The sequence below is a fragment of the Balaenoptera acutorostrata genome, chromosome X (assembly GCF_949987535.1).
Source record: "Balaenoptera acutorostrata chromosome X, mBalAcu1.1, whole genome shotgun sequence".
In the NCBI taxonomy this organism is placed as follows: domain Eukaryota; kingdom Metazoa; phylum Chordata; class Mammalia; order Artiodactyla; family Balaenopteridae; genus Balaenoptera; species Balaenoptera acutorostrata.
Window position 1 is genome coordinate 20,121,116 of NC_080085.1, and position 17,581 is coordinate 20,138,696.

The 17,581-nt window shown below is 46.8% G+C and overlaps 1 protein-coding gene across 1 annotated transcript in view; it reads left to right on the forward strand.

Moving 5' to 3' along the window:
• Positions 1-11,684: 11,684 nt before the first annotated feature.
• PTCHD1 (patched domain containing 1) overlaps positions 11,685-17,581 on the forward strand; it is a 49,886-nt gene continuing 43,989 nt past the window's right edge. Inside the window, exon 1 of the mRNA XM_007185459.2 lies at positions 11,685-12,085. Coding sequence (XP_007185521.2) covers positions 11,735-12,085 — 351 coding nt within the window. The 5' untranslated portion in view covers positions 11,685-11,734. The remainder of the gene's footprint in view (positions 12,086-17,581) is intronic.

Here is a 17,581-nt window from a genome sequence, read left to right on the forward strand (position 1 = left end):
CTACCCTCAGAGCTATAAACCATAGTTGGCACATTATGTCTTTGTGGCCTTCCCACAGCTCTCTCTGAGTCTTTCATCTCCTTTTGGCCTCGCCCTCCTTTCTTTCCCCTTCTGAGTGTAAACTGAGAGAGCATCCTAGTGGCCCCAACTGCCATCTTTGCTGTTCCATGGCTTAAAGAAATCCCCCCCAAATTGGAGATTCTGTGGAAGGTTTGGGCATCCCTGGTAAGATGTGGACATCACAATCTGAAATTCAAAATCCCCAAACAATGAGCTTCCACATGTATCTAAGTAATACACTAGTCCAATCAAGTATATTTTCCAGACAATCTCATTATCCGAATTTTTATTAGGATATTATTGGGATTTTCAAGTAACATTTTGAGATGTAAAAAAAATATCTTTCATCACAAAGGGAGAATTTAAAAGACAGACAAATCCGGGGGGTGGTGGGAGGGATGAATTGGGAGACTGGGATTGACGTATATACACCACCACGGTATAAAATAGGTAACTGATGAGGACCTGCTATATAGCACTGGGAACTCTACTCGGTGCTCTGTGGTGACCTAAATGGGAAGGATATCCAAAAAGGAGGGGACATGTGTATACTCATGGCTAGTTCACTTGGCTGTGCAGAAGGCGCTAGCACAACATTGTAAAGCAACTATACCCCAATAAATAAAAGATAGACAAATCCAGAAAGAGATTGCAGAAAGGTTTCGTGAAACTACCATCTAATAATAAGCAGAGAAAAAACTAGCATAAATATGATTGAAACAAACAAGCAAACAATCAAAAAACATTGCCCCTGCAAATGTAAAATGGTTCCGGCCCTTTGGAAAACAGTTCAGTAGTTCCTCAAAATGTTAAGCATAAAGTTACCACATGACCCAGCTATTCCATTTCTAGGTATATAGCCAAGAGAAATAAAAACACATATCCATACAAAAAACTTGTGCACAAATGTTAATAGCAGCATAACTCATAATAGGACTAAAAATATTTCATTAAAATGGTCTAATATTTACAGTGCTCCCATATAGGCGTCAGTGAAAGAATGAGTGTCTAATACTATAAAATGCTGGTGCCCGTTTTCTTCAATGTGATTGCTAATTGTGTAAATTAAAGCACCCACATGTGGCATATGGGGGTGTGTGCTTCCTAACAAAAACATAAGCTTCTGCCAAGGAATGAGGGCCTTATGTATAGGGTCTGGTTTTTGGTCACCTTCGGAGATGGGTTCTAGAGGGTCATCAGAGGGGAAATTTGCAGGGGTGCATTATAAAGATGAAGAGAATTGAGATAAACCCAAGAGGGAGTTTTCTGGGAAATCTCACCCATGAAGGCCATATATTTCATTTTCCTCCCACTGCCCCTGTCCCCACCGCCTCCTCCTCATTTATCTCCTCTTCCTTCTCCCCCCAGTGAAGTTGTCTCATTTAAGCAACTGGCCTTAAGATATAACTCAACTCCCTAGGGAGCAAGGACATTTATTAATCCACATGAATCACCATATTACAGACCTAATTGACTTTAGCCTCCACATTGTGGACTCCTCCAGGCTACTGACCTCTCTTGTCCAACTCTCATGTCCAAACCATTACATTCAATCCCCATTTGTTGTAGCTTAGAGCTTACACAGTCCATCTTTCCTTCTTCCTCACCCTGACAAGAAGCTCTGTCCTCCAGTAGAATCTGGTAACAATAAACTAGTATCTCTAAGGTTGGATATGGTTTAGCATACTCTTTGCAATGAAACTGTGTCTTCAGAAACCATGATGCAGTGTCTTAGCTCCATTCTGCAATCATCTCAGTCCTGTCAATTCTATCCCCCCCCCCAAAAATGTATCAATCCTTCCCTTTCTCTCCATCCCACTGGCCTCCACCTTGCTTCAGGCCCTAATCTCTTCTTGTTCAAATTGTTATCATGACCTCCTAACTGGTCTCTTTGCCTCTAGTCTTGCCCTCCCTTTATCCACCTTCCACATAGCCACTAGAGTAACTTTATAAAACATAAACCTGGCCATAAACTCCCCTGTTTAAAGCCTTGAAATGGCTCCCCGTCGCCTTCAAAATAAACACCCAGCTCTCTATCTAGGCTTATAAATCCCTTTTTAACACGGCCCCTGTCTACTTTTCCAAGTTACTGTCTATCCATCTTGAACTATCTGTAGTTACCAAAACAAGCTAAGCTCTCTATGGCCATCTTTATAATTTCAAACGTTATTCTCCCTGCCTGGAATATTCTTTCCCTACATGATGGGCTGGCCAACTCCTTTTTTTTTTTTTAGACAAATTTACTGAGGTATAATGTACATACCATTAAATTCACTAGGCTTGACTAACTGCTAACCTTTGAGATGCCATTTGGATGTCATCTCCTGTTTTCAGATGGGCTCCCCCAAAGACAGATACTGAAGCAAAGATGTGGGCACAAACAGTTTATTTGGGAGGGGATTTCCAGAAAGCAGAGTGAGGGAGTGGAGAAGGGAGAGAGAGAAGAGAGAAAAGCCAATAAAAGGTGTGTTCACAAGTGGGGTCAGCTCTGCTGTGGTGTCTTTGAGAGCCTGTGTGAAACATCTCTCTGAGATGTCCTACAGAGAGGCAAAGAAATTTGGGTATTTCTTTCTTTTTCGTATCCCTCACTAACTGAGGGTCACTCCTAGGGTTGTTAGCTCTCTGGCACTTCCAGCCTGCCCCCCGTGGCCGGAGAATATCTCAGACAGAGAGAAGTAGGAAGCCATCAGCATATATAGGAACTACCTCGAGTGAACTTCTAGAGCAGGCCAAGAGGCTAAGGTTGGAGCGCCAGACAGCACCTCTACACATACCCTTCATAGCCTTTCCAAACCCTACCTCTGCTTTTCAGATTGGGTTAGAGGAACCTTCTCACTGGTCTCATAGCACCAATGTCCTTGCCACACTACACAACTTTGTTGTTTCACTTGGTGGCCTCAGTCCACTGCACTGTGGACACTTCAAAAGCAAGGTCTTTACACATCTTCGTTCTCCACATTTAGCAAGATGCCTTGGACTTATCAAGCCCAATAAAATGGGTATGGTCGTTTCAAAGCACTTTACATTCATTATCATGTTTTATACCTGAAAATCTCCTTACCTGGGAGATAGCATCATCATCTTTATCATTCTGATTTTTATGAAGAGAAATCTGAAATACGGTGATGAGACAGAGCTAGATGGAGGACCATATTTGCTGATGGCTAGGCCAGTAGCCAAACTGCTTCAGTTTTTGCTGCTAGGCGGACGACAGGAGGCAATGGCATTCACCTGAGGCTAAACCTTTCAACTCATGGAAGAAAAAGCTTTTCCACAACTAGAATAATCCCCTTTACAATATTCAGAAGATGCCTGAAGGTGGAAGCAAAGCAGCCCCAGAAATGCCAAGTCTTGTGTTTTTTCTGAAAAAGGGTTCTTTGATTTTTTTTTTCTTCTCTCACTTAGACTCTCTTAGGAGCTGCCTCCGATGTAACTTTTCTAGAATTCTAATATTTGTGAACATGTAAATCATATTTTACTATTAATTAATTCACCAACATAATGCCATTCACTAGAAGGAAGTTATCAGCCATGGGGAACAGAATGCCTTGTAGCTCTGTCATTTTTAAAAGTCAAAGCAAGAAGTACACAGTTCTAATAACAGAAGAGATGAAGTGCTTTGTTCTTAGGTTATGCTCTGGAGTACAATTTTTAAAGGGATTAAATATATAAACATCAAAGAAAGACTGCCCCGAAGCTAAGAATTGTATCAGGAAACCCCCTGCTTTCTTATGTCCCCTATGCTCATACATAAGACAATGGATCTGGTGATTATAACAGTCTCTGTTCACTTTACACAGTAAGTAAAGGAAGAGAATTAAAGAATCTTTCCTTTGCAGTATAATGACTACTGGTGAACCACTAAAAAATGGAAGAATTTCAACAGGCATAAGGTCAGAGTCTATTTGGTTGCTTTTTCTGCTATGTATTTTGGAACCACTTGACAGTTTTCCATTTTAACATTTTGAGGGATTTTTCTTGGTAGAATCCAGACAAGGACTGCAGAAGTTTTGCCATCTGCAAAAAGAGTGGGTTGGATTAGATCAGCAAACACTTTGGGTTCCATAACAATATTTTTGTTGGTCCACAGAACTCCTCTAAGGAATACCAACATCAGAAATGAATACAAACACTGAAAACCTGACTAATGGATAGGCCATTGATATTGACACTTTACAACACTATTAAATGAATAATAAATACAGAAATAGCATGTAATTGTTTATAATATTCATGGCACATTATATTAGCTGATTATGATTTTTTTACACTTTATGATATTCAGTCAAGGCATTTTAGAAAAGGAATCAGGTAGTTTTCTGCTTAAAAGAATGACTGAACAGGAAAACATGGATTTTGATATCAGATAGGCTTGGATTCTATTTATACTTCCATTACAGTGTAACCCTGAACAAGACAGTTTATCTTAATCCTCAATTTCCTCTCTTTAAAATGGGTTTGACAATACCTATAGCCCACAGAGTGATTTTGCAAATTACATGGGCTAAGATACGGGAAAGTGCCTAAGGCTAAACTTAGCACATAAAACACATGAGAGTATTCTTTTCCTCATTTTCTATCATTCCTGTGAGTTTTCAGCACAATCACTCCTAAAATTCAAGAGATTGTAGTTTAGAATTAGTTCTAACATTTTCCTTTAAATGTCCCCCCCAATACAAACACACCACAAATGCATCAAATTATTGGGCACAATTTTAAATATGATCATATTGGATTTAGTGGTCTACCAGTTTAAATTTATTTCCATTTTAAATGACCTGGCTTAGAAAAAATGATCAACTCCCTGATTATATTAGTTTAAAGAAACTCTTTAGCTCTAAAATTTCCCTAAAACCAATTTAGAAGTGATAGAGGCTGGAAAGGGGAGGAGTAACTAGGTTTTAACGGATCTGTCCCTGGTGCTGAAAGTGAATAAAGTACCTAAACTCTCCTCATTTAGATGCAGTGGAAGGAAAGCCAGCTTCACTTAATGAAAAACCTGAGTTGCACTTAGATTTCAAGAAAGTGGCATTACTCAGGAATTCCCAGAATGAGGAGCGGTCATCTTTGACCAAGCTCAAAACTTTAGGACCATCCCAAGGGAAGAGAGAAGGGGACCTCTATCAGCCCAGCCCAGTGGTCAAAAGCCTATCAAAAATTGATACATAATATTTACATCTCATTAACGCGTAGATATCTATAACATTAGATAACGAAGAAGCTCAAAACAGCAAGATGCTAACTCGAGGCTAAAGGTATTCTAAGGCTGGAAACCAACCAGATATCATCTATGCCTTTTTTGTTGCCTCTCCTCTAACCCTTAACTCTGGTTCCTATTTTAATTCTCAGTATATTTATCCAACCCTATTAGACTAAAAATTTCTTGAGAGCAGGGAATCCCTCACTCAATTTCTCCTAGTTGTTGACCTCAGTAGAAACTTGCTCACTGAAATAATTCAAATAAAATTGTTCAATCAAGTTAAATTAATCAATGTTGTTTTGGCAGTCAGAGAAAGCTTATTAGATATATGAGCTAGGATTTTAAGAGAACCTTGAAGGACAGAAGGATTTTGAAAGATGGAGAAAGGGCAAGGCCATGCTTTCTGCTTTTTAGGAGAAAAAAAGCAAAGCAAATATTTGGACCTGGCCACCTCAACCTACTGGTGGCGTGGTGAGCCCAGACACCCAAATAGCGTCTTTCAAAATGTTTCTCCCTGAATTGATGCATGAAATATCTCTCTCTTAGCCCTGAGTCCTATGTTTATTCAAGAAAATTATTTTGCATGACTTTTTTCCTTATGTCATGATTGATCATTTTTCTACAAGACTCATGATGATATTGAGAGCCTACTGAGTTGGCAGAATATCCTGAAAGACTCAGATATCCAATCAGCACACTTTTCAGAGGGGATCATCTACACACAGCAGCGTGCCTCTTTATCTTAAGCAACCTATTAGGACTTGCCACACACATGTGTTCTCTCTTCAACTGCAAGTTCAAACTATCTGTAGAAGTCTCCCTTTGTGTAAACTTTCTGTGAATGCAGTGTTGCTCTGCATAAAACGGTTTTTTGGTCAAAATAGGGCTGAGTCCCAGGAGATATTTTACGGAGGCATCCCTGCAAAAAACACTGACGTTTGCCAGGGGACCCTCCCCACTCTGAAAGGAAAATGCTTGCTACACTTTTCCCTTCCCTGCATCTGTTTCCATTCTCCAAGAAATCTTACCTAGATGGCATCTTTTAGGATGGCAGAAGCACCCACCACTTAGAAATATATCAGGGTTACTGAGATTAGGATAGTATAAAGTGATGATAAACACACTATGCTAAGTACTACCCTAAATTGCAGCCACCCAACTTTCCTTTGCATGATCCTGCTATGTACAATGATTTCATGGTTGATACAGAACAGTTTAGATTTAAGATATATGCAAGAAAATATTTTGTTGTTTCTCAGGCAGAAAATGGTGGTGTGATTATTGAAAGCTAATGTTTGACATACTTGCTAGACCAGAGAATACCCTTGTTTCTAACCTTTTCAAACCAAATAAGCTTTTCCTTTGGGTCCACACTCCTTCCACACCATGATCAATCCCTCTGGCATCTCTGAGCCATACTGAGCCAAGAGACTGATTCCAAATGTAACAGATGATAGAAATCCCCTGCCCCCAAGCAGGAATACTTCATTTATTTGACCAAGAAATTTAATCCGTGTGAAGGAATGCCCTTGTCCCTTCCAATTTAACAATAATCAGAAAGGCATTGGTTAGGAGCTGTCCACTTAAAATGTAGTGATGGATATTTGACCCTAAGAAAATAGAGATGCAGTCAGACATTTATCTACAGGCTGTTCATCTCACTGCTATTTACAGAAGTAAAGATTTTAAAAACCTAAATGTCCAGCAATATGGTACAAGTTGAAGTTTCAGCCATATGACAGAATTCTACGCAGCCATTAAAATGTCTTATAGCAATATTAATTGACATGAGAAAATGTTTTTTCCCATTAAATAGAAAATGTTTCTATTTAATGGGAAAAAATGTTTATCAAAGAGAATGTTTATTATAACCCTCAATTTTAGAAAAAGGCAGTGTATAAACATTGTATATGCACTGCCAAAGCCCTCCTGCCAAAGACCACCAGGAACATGCCAATAATTGAACAAGCTGGCTTTATTTTTCATTGCAGCCAGGGAGAACACGCACCATGGAGAACTGAGGGGCGTCTCAATAAGAAGGTGTTAGAGAGGACTTATCATAGGATTTGGGCTCGTGTTAATGATTTGGGGTAAGGTTTAAAGCAGTGGGGCTGGCTCTGGTTTGGATGCTCTCGGGAAGCAGGCATAGTTTTCTGATTGTGTCTTACTAAATCTTCATCTAGAGGGAGAGAAGACTAGAGCAAGGCTAAAGCTGTCATTTGTTTTTCAACACACCACAACAGTCACTCATATTAGCCAGGGTAGGAACATGTTTGGTTATTTTTGTGGTTTGGACAAGGTTCCTGTTTTGTCTGTGTTCAGACATGATTATGGAGTGTTCCTAATTTTGTCTGGATCCATCACAGTTACAGAGTGACCTTATCTGCCATTAGTGTTTTGGGGAATGGTTTTTGCTCAACAGGAGAACACCAAAGCTTAGTTGTGAGCAGGTTCTAGCAACCCCAAGTCCCAGCAGATTATACCAGGCCAGCTTCTGCATGGCAGGGACTGACTTTCTTTTTCACATACACACACATATTCAGTCAGAGAAAACTAGAATTGTAACAAATATCATTTACTGTTTGTGATATTCCAGGCACCGTTTTAAGTGCCCCACATTTTTAACCTATTTAACCTTCACGGCAACTCTATGTAGTAAGTACAATCAATATTCCCATTTTCCAGAAGAGAGAAGTGTGGCATAAAGAGGTTAAGTTACTTACCCAACAAAAGTAGTAGAGCAAGGATTCAGCTTAGTGGCTATAGACCAATAGCCTTAACCTCTACATTATGTTGTCTATGTGTACAATAAATTATTAATAGAGGTCACCTTTGAAAGGTGGTGAAAGTACAGGGATACAGGTGTCTTTTTCTTTTTCTTGTTCTTATTTTCTAAATTTTCTACAATTAATATGTATTAATCTTTAATCAGAAAAAGGAATAATTTACAAATGTACTTATGGCAGCTCTGTACCCAAGCCAAGGTCATCGTCCTAATGCAAACTCAAGTCTTTGGTGGTGGCAACGCTCCCCTGAACGCCTGAATCAAGAGAAGACGAATCAAATCGGGAGGAGGCAACGCCCTCTCTGCGCGCGCGCTCTCTTTCTCTTACTCCAACTCAATTTAGACAATACTAACTGGATTTCCCGCATTAAAAAGTGGCAGGAAGACCCACTCTCAGGCCGGTCCGTGTGTCTGAGTTAAAGCCGGTAGGGTAAGTTCCCCCCAGCATACAGAAGAACAATTAGGAACCGAGTTGGGAGGACTAGAGGCAAATGCCTCGGTCTCAAAGGAAAGGCCCTTTCCTTGTGGGAGAAAACACCCCCAACCGGCCCGGTGAGCACCGCTGGGTTTGTCCCGCTCTAGGACTCAGCCCAGGCACTGAGAGCGGGGATGCCAGCTCTTCAGCCCGCGTGAAGGCTTGTATTAAAAGGCCGAAAATTCTAGGGACGGGAGCGAACCAAGGTTAGGAGGGAACCATTTGGAGGGACAAAGACTTCAGAATGCAAAGAGCTTTGCCAAAATGTTAAAGGCTCCCCATCAGAGCTGTCGGCTGGTTTCCCTTCTCTTACTTCTGTCGCTGCGCTGGCACCAGAGCAACAGGAAACATCTTTGTTTGCTCCCCGCGCAGAGACCGACTTTAGGCCTCCTGAGAGGTGCCCACCCACCAGCTGCCGCCGGCTCGGCCGCAGAGAACAGTGCTCGCAGTAATTCCCACTGCCACCGTACCCCCCTCCCTCCGCCGGCCCTCTCCTTCTCTCCGTGTGCCCCGGCCGAGAGCCAGGCGAGGCACCCACCCTGCCATTTAGCACCTCGGCTGCGCAGTGGTGGGTGGTTTCCCAAAGCGTGTGCCCTCGCAGCCGCTCGCGCTCGAGTCGCCGCTAGCAGGGGCACAAGTCAATGAGGCTTTTCCCTCCGCGATCATCGTGAATCAGCAAAGCGCTGCAGAGCAGCGGCGTCTCCGCGAGCAGAAATTAAGATGACGGGGGAAGGGCACAAGTGGAGTGTTGCAGGGGAATTTCTAGCCCCTCCCGGGAATGGCAATTCTGAGGGGGTGGGGGGGAGCGTTGTCGGCTGGAAGCTGCTGGTGAACCAGAGGGAGTCTTTGGAAATAGAGAGCGGTGTGGGGAACAGCGAGGGGGAGCTTTGAAAGTGGACGAGAGTACGGCTGGGTAAAAGGACCTAGGGAGCGCAGGCAGAGCTGAGCGCAGGCAGAGCGGAGGGTGCGCCCCCGGGGTGGGCAGCGCAGCAGCTGCAGGTGTTGCTGAGGGAATATAGGACGGAGGGTCTGGTGTGGGGAAAGGGAGAAGAGGAACCAAGAAAGGAGGATTTCCCGGCCCACGACTTCCTGTTTCTGACGTGCAAGTTCCCAAGTTCAGTTTGAGAAGTGGAGGGCCGCTTGGCATTGGGGAATCTGGGCTGGGAACGTTAGGGAAACACCTCCCTTAGTCGCGGTCTCCCATCCATCCCCCTCTCCCTCTCCTTCTCCTCCCCTTCTCTTCTTTCTCCTCCTCCTCCTCTTCTCCCTCTCCCTATCCCGTCTTCCTTCAGCTTTGATTAATATGCATGCCCATGCTCAGTAGTGCGGGCCACACTCCAGGGACCGCGCCTCCAGTCACCGCCGCGTCTCGCTTGACCCTTGGCACTAAAAAGCTAAGCAGGAGCGACCGGAGGCGTGGGATGGGAAGGCCGAGCGCTCAAAGCGCGAAGCCTGGGGACCCCTCTCCGCGCCCCGGTCCCCACCCCCCTGGCCGGACGGAGCGCCTCAGCGGCCCAGACTCCGAGATCCCGCTCGGTCTGCGTTGCAATGGATGGACCCGGGGATTGGAGCGCGCAACGAACCGCGCTAAATTGTACCTGTGCGTGGCCGTTCCCGCCGCCGCCGCAGGTCTATCCCGGGCCCGAAGCCGGCGCCCGCCTTCTCGGGGAATTCTCTGGAGGGGGTGTGCGAGGGGAACCACAGTGGCTGCCTTCTAGCTCACGGCTGGCGCGCACAAGCACACGCCCAACTTTGCCGAGCCGTCGGCGCCCCCCGGGTACCCCCGCGCCCCCTGCGGCTCGGCACTCTCGGAGACCACATCTCTCCAGGTCTGAGATAAGGTGTCCCCCACTCCCACACTCGCCCATTTGAGGAGGAGAGGGCGGGGTGGAGGAGAGAAGAGGAGTAACGCTACAGACTCCCTAACCAGCTGTTCACAAACACTCTATGCCCGCAGGGGCGCCCGCTCCAGCCCCGCCGCACCAGGTCCCCCAGACCCGCCAGTGACGACAGAGAGAGGAGGAGGAGGAAGAGGAAGAGGAGGAGGAGGAGGAGGAGGAGGCGGCGGCGGCGGCGGCGGCGGCGGCGGCAGTGCGGTGAGGCGGGAGTCCGGGAGCAACAGAGCCCTGGCGACCGGCGGCTCCACCGACTGACCATCGTTATCAGCACTTTTATTACTGGGGGACGGTGTGGGGAGGTTGAGGGGCGCGCAGCAGAACTGTCCAACCCACTCTGGAGTGACCCTAATTGAGAGCGAGAAGACTCGCCAGAGGCGCCTTTGGAGTGGACGTGCCCCAGACGCACACCCGGACTCTGTGGTCCCGCGGAAGCTGCAATGTTGGGGGTATTTTAAATGGCTCTTACTTGAGAGGAGGCGTGATTTCCACGTTCGAGCGTCTTCGCTCCCCACCCCCTCTCCGCACCAGCCAGTGCGCGCCACCACCTGAGCCTGGCGAGAGAGCCTGGGCGCACGCAGTCTTCAGCCTCTTCCTTTCCGCCTCTGGGGGGATTCGGCTCTGAGCGGGTCCGCCCGACGACCCCCGGGAAAACTCTTTACTTTTTGTTTGGAAAATCGGGGCCATTTCTTTATTCATCTCTGGGTCTCCCCGGAGGAGGACAGGGGAGGGGAGGGCGTGCGCGGCGGGCCGGGCAGGGGGAGGGGAGTGCGGGGAGGGGAGGGGACTGGGTGTAGCCTGGAATTCTCCGTCCTCGTGCTCCTAGGCTGGCGCGCAGAAGCTCCCCGCGATAGCGCCGCCGCCACTCCCCGCGCCACCCCGTCGTTGGCCTCGGGGGTCGGGTGAGTGGGGTCATGACGCGCCGCGGGGGCTGCCCCGGGCACCTCCGGCGCTGAGCCGGGACGCTGCCCCGCCGCTCCGAGCCCCTCTGGCGGGGAGGCGGCGGGGGGTGGGGAGGGCGCACGGGGTAGGGCGGGGTGGGGGCGGCGCGGAGGCCGCCAAGCTGGGGGGCTCTCCGGGCCGGCGCGGCCGCGGGCAGGAGGGCGTGTCTCCGGCCCGAGGGGACCCTCCCGAGGCGCGGCGCGGGACTCCCCGATGGTGGTGCCGCGGCTCCGGGAGAGCACCGGGTCTCGCCTCCGCCGCCGCCGCCGCCGTCGCCGCCGCCGCGGGCGCCACCACCGCCGCCGCCGCCGCCGCCGCCGCCCGAGCCCGCGCCGAGCGTGCGCCTCGCCCTCCTCCCGCGCCCGCTCTGCTCTAGGATGCTGCGGCAGGTTCTGCACAGGGGCTTGAGGACGTGTTTCTCCCGGCTCGGCCACTTCATTGCCAGTCACCCTGTCTTCTTCGCCTCGGCGCCGGTGCTCATCTCCATCCTGCTCGGCGCCAGCTTCAGCCGCTACCAGGTCGAGGAGAGCGTGGAGCACCTGCTGGCGCCCCAGCACAGCCTCGCCAAGATCGAGCGCAACCTCGTCAACAGCCTCTTCCCGGTCAACCGCTCCAAGCACCGGCTCTACTCGGACCTGCAGACCCCTGGGCGCTACGGCCGGGTCATCGTCACCTCCTTCCAGAAAGCCAACATGCTGGACCAGCATCACACCGACCTGATCTTAAAGGTGAGAGGGGGGCGGGCACGGGCAGCCTCTGCGGGCGCCGCTGCCGCGGTTGGGCTGACTGAGCGCGGGGGTCCGGGCTGAGAGCGCCGCCTCTCCCACCCCAGGCGACTGCCGCAGGGGCTCTGCTGCACCGCGCGCCCCTCGAAGGAAGCCCGGAGCCTCCCAGCCTCCCGGGCGGGGAGCGTCCGGGTCCGGGCCCGGCCCTGCCCTGGCCGCCGTCGCCGCCACCCCGGCAGCCGCTGCAACAGTTGGGGCGGCGGCGGCCACGGTGCTGTGGTCCGTGCGCTTGTTTTGGTTGCAGTGGTCTTGGGGGCGGGGAGGCTTTGGGGTAACTGGGCCAGAAGGAACCGAACTAGAGAAGACATTCTAGAAAGTCCTGCTACTTGAAAACAAAATACTATCTTGGGGGGATTCAGAGACCCCTCTCCCCTGTCCTCATTTCTTCTCCCTTCCTCTGACCCGGGAGTGTTTTGGAAAAGGCTGCTCGGAGGGGCTGTGAGCGGGATGGTAAAGGAAATGCCTCCCATCCACCAGAAAGAAGTATGGTCCTGGAGAGAGGACAGGGGCTGCCCTGCTGCCCTCGTCCCCGGGCGAGGTAGCCATCTCTGACTTATAGGGTGAGAGAGAACGTTTGTAATTCGCAGTTGTTTCATCTTTCACAGTAGCTCCTCTCCTTTGAAATGCAAAAAGTTCTTTGGGAAATGAGGGATTCGACTGATGCACTTTCATTTGGGTGTATTTGGGCGTGAGGGTGAGGGGCAGAGCCAGAAGGGTGAGGACAGAAGCCAGGCTGTGTGGCCCTGAGAAGAGCACAGGAAACCGAGCAGCTGCTTAGAGGGTGACACTCAAAGAAACAGGCTGTGCTGTCAGCCTGAGGTGGGAATTTGATGTAAAAAGTGAGGTTAATGGTGATAACTTTCAGGAAGTTCCTAAGGAAAGCAGAGGAGTGAGGACTAGAGTTGGAAAAGTGGAGACCTTGGGAGAGAAAAGCAGAAAGAGGTGAGAATGTTCCACCCAAGCCCTGGTGGGGATTCTGGGTCTTGTTTACTTAAGGTACTCCTCTGGGGAGGGCAGACAGGAACCAGTCCCAGCTGGAGCCCTGGGGCCCAGGGATGGAAGGTGCTGGTTTTGTGTGGGTCTCTGGTCCAGATCCAGGATTGGAGGCTGGTTAGATTTCTAGTCTACTTATCCCACCGGGAGTCAGCCAGTGAACCTGGGGGACTCTTTCCTTCTCTTTTACTCTACGGGTAACCCCCTAGAGACAAGCTAATTTTCCACCCTGTATTTGTTGACATGATCAATCAGCAATTAGTAATGAGCAGAATCTGACTAGAGACTCAGTGGAGTTAGGACCTTCGCACATTGGTGGCTCGTGGTATTTTGAATGGCACACACAGCATCACACATACCACAGAACCTTAGTAACATTAATCCTGAGTTGTTGGCTTTTTTCATGATTATGCTTCCAACATCGAAGTGGTTTTTTTTCCCCCCGATACTTTAGTTACCGTATTTTGACACACAGATAAATACTGCTCCAAATGCTTTCCCAAGAAAACATGTAGTAGTTTCATCATAGGCTTAAGGAAACTATAATTTAGCCAGTCCTGACATTTAGAAGGCTGCCCCATCTTTTGATAGATGAGCTACTAAATGATGTTTCTCTTTGTTTTTGTTTTTGTTTTTTGTTTTTTGAGGTGATGTTTCCACTGGCTGGTTTTTTGGGTGTTTTTTCCCCCTAACAAACCGTCACGCCACTCTGACGGGCAGTCACCAGTTCTGCTCAATCTCAAGGTTAATGAGACATCAACGGGCACATAAGATGTCTTTTCAACTGGACTGTTTCTCTCCTATTTGATTTTGATCTGTTCAGGACAGAAAACCGTATTAGAAGAGAAAGTTGGGACTGGAGAGCCAGGGAGGCTGGCTTTGCCTTCATATCTAAAGGGCAACTTTAAAGGACGGCGGTCTTGTGAGTGAATTGTTTTAAGAAATGGGATGTTTTTTCAGGTTCTAGGTTTCTGGGGAAGATCAAAACCAAGTGGCATAGTGGTCAGAACTCATTTCTAGCTGATGGCTCTCTGGTGAAAATGAATTCACAGAGCTTATGAAAACCCAGACTCATGAAACTGAGGGAACTGCCTTCAATTTTATATATCCATCTTTTTCTTCTTATATCCAACGCCTGTATTTGGTAGGTATGGAGCTGGGGGACAGAAAAATGGACCCTCGGTAGTCACGGTACTGTAAAGTGTGGGAACAAGCACTTACTTTTTTCCTCTTTTTTTCTATTAGAGGCATGAAAGATTTGTCCTTTACACAAGATGTTAGGAGTGAAAGAGTCACTGTTTCCGCCCTTACTAGTGTTATTCTGATACTTTGTTGCTGGCACCAAGGAGAGCACTGACAGTTAACATTGTACCCAACACCGGCCAGCCCCTGCCTGTTTTATAACATCGCACTGGAAGTAAAGTGGACACAGCATAACCAGGGCCTGAGGCTTTCTCATGCCCCACGACAAAACTGAAGGAAGTAACTTGCAGGGCTGTGTCACTCACTCCTCATAGTGCTCCGGGGTTGTACCTGTTCAGTGAAGGCGATCCTCCTGGCAATATCAGTCCAACGACTTTCTGATCAAAAATAGACTGGGAAGGGATGATGACAAAAAATGAAAATCCAGGTTGGTTTTTTCAAAAACATAATTGAGAGTATCACAGAAAAAAATAATCCACCCTTGACAACCCAGCTGATCTGCTTTGCAGGAGCTTTCTCAAATTCATGCAAGTGACATGATTGCCATACTCTGACCTCTGCAGCGTTAGAGTCTGACCACAAACTATGAGAGAGGTGACTCTCCCTAGCAATGGTTTCCTCTGAAGCCTACAGGGCAAAGATGTAATTCTGGGTGAAAGTAGGTGGGGCCTGATGGTACTGGCAAAGGATCAACCATTAATTTCTGAACCCCTTTAAATACATGTTGATCTTCAAAAGTCTTCATTTCACTAGAATATTAAATTTAGCTCATTATTATATTTTAACAAAAATCCATGATGTTCATCTCAGAGCAAATTTCAGAGTAGTGCCTCCCGAGCTTTTAGGGATATGTTTCTTCCTGATCACCTAAAGTGAAGTGTAAGCAGGTCTTAGTTGATAACTGATCTGGCTGTGACCAAGACAATACTTGATTTGTTCCATCTGTGTAAAGAACCAATTTAGCCCATTCCTTATAACAATGATATCACCTTTATAACAGCTTATAAGTTATAAGCATATAGTATGTTTAAATACATCAAACACCTAAGGGTAGGCAGGAGAAATGGTGTGATTCCATTCTACCGATGAGAAAACTGCGCCTTAGAAATTAACCGAATTATCTATAGAAAAAAAGACAAGGACAGAACCAGGACTGTGACCCAGGGTTTTGACTCCCCGCCCAGTGCTCTTTTCACTATCATTTACTGCCTCCCATATGATAAACTACTTGAATGATTTTAAATGTACATTTTTGGTATCCAAATGAGGTATATTCAATCAAAGTCTCATCCCCATCCTATACCGTTGTTCTAACAGTGGCAGTTGGATCATAAGGACATTCTCTCGACTGATGCTGCCTAGTGTCAATGGAAATCCACTTACAGAAACTCTACATGCCCAAAGTAAAGCATAAGATACTTGTAATTAGCAATATACAAAGACAGAAAGATAGACTATTTTGCTGGAAAAAAAATCTCTGGATGATTGAATGCAGCGATTTCCTGTTTGAGTGCTGTTCGTTGGCCAGGTCCGGGTGAATTCAACTCCAATGCCTCACTCACACAGTCCCTGGCACAGAGTAGACCTTCAGTAAATATCTGTCCAAGGGACCTGCCCTAGTTTGCTCAGACGTTTACGTGATGGGCAAAGAAAATTCCACAGAAACTACTCTGAAATGTATTTTCAAAATGACATTTTTATGTGTACAACTTTATAGGCAGATTCTAAGGCTTCTCTTTTTCCAAGATACCATTCTTCCTTTCTCGTTTTCCAAGATCACCTCTGTAGTCATATCAAAACACTTTTCAGTTTTGCAATTGCATAGGGGCGTCTCCTTTGCATAACGTCCTCTTTTTCAGGGGGACCTCATAGGCTGTTTTATTCTAAACCAAGGGAAGGACACATACTCACTATGCAGACATTCTTCCTTTTACTGGGGAATCTCATTTTGTTCAAATATTGAGTTTCTACTTTATTTAAACTTTTCATGTTTAATTATATTAAGGAGAATTAAGTTGCAAAATGAGATTGATAGAATTTAACTTGGAATTATTTAATTCAAGCTTTCCACGAAGGGCAGCACAACAGCTAGCTCAGGGTCACAAAGACCTGATAGCTGGATCAAGATCCCAATTTTTCCAAATACTGTCTCAGCACTTTCAATCATTACAGGAATCGCCATTATGTCTTTCTCTACAGTCTAAGGATCGGCAAATTCCAGCCTATTTTTGAGCGTAGGAGTTTTTACATTTTTTAAAGATTGTAACAAAACAAAACAAAAACAAGGAAGAATATGAGACAGAGATAGTCTAAGACTCTCAAAGCCTAAAATATTTACTCTTTGGTCCTTTACATAAAGAAGTTCCTATACTATATTCCAAAACCCCCTTACCAGAGCAATTTCAGGAAGTTAATGCTGTTAAGTAATCTCTCAGGCAGTGGTTCTCAATCAGGGGCGATTGTGCCCTGCACGGGACATTCAGCAATGGTTGGAGACATTTTAGCTCATCACAACCAGGGGTGAGTTGCTACTGGCATCTAGTGGGTGGAGGTCATGGACGCTCTTAAACATCCCCTGTGCGCGGGACAGCCCCATACAGCAAAGAATTCTCTGGCCCCAAATCCTGCTTGAAAGGGTTCATGTGTGTGTTTCTTTTTGTTTTGCTGGGATTTTTTCATCTGCATTGATTATGTAAAATGAAAAAATGCCAAAGAGAAGTTCACATCCAAAAATCTTATAGAAGTTTGACTGGGGACAAATACTACAACCTGTGAGGAGACGCTCGCTCGGGCAATTGGCCAAAGACCAGATTTTCCAACGTAACCTTCGCCAAGATGCACTTATCTCGCTCCCCTAGAGCTCTGTCCTTTATGGTCTAAATCCCAATGTAGAGGAACCCAGGAAACTGAATACGGTCTAACTGCTTGAATGATAAAGCTGCTGAATTGCTGCTGGCCTTGGGACTCATCAGAGTGCCCACTACTGGCAGGCCTGACCCTCAGTCCGTAGCAGTCACCCACTAGGCCGGGCTTCTCCTGACACTGCGTAAGACCCCACTGTGAACAGTGACCTGCCGAGGAGACAGGAGGCCGTGCTCTGTTGCCTAGTCCAGCTGCTTTGCCTTTCTGGACATAAAATGACAAATGAAGAGCTTGCATCCAAAGGAGAGGGGATCAAAGACACTTGGGTTTGGAATGCACCTTAAAGGTCATCTCCGCAGACACTGGAATGTGCTCTTAGCA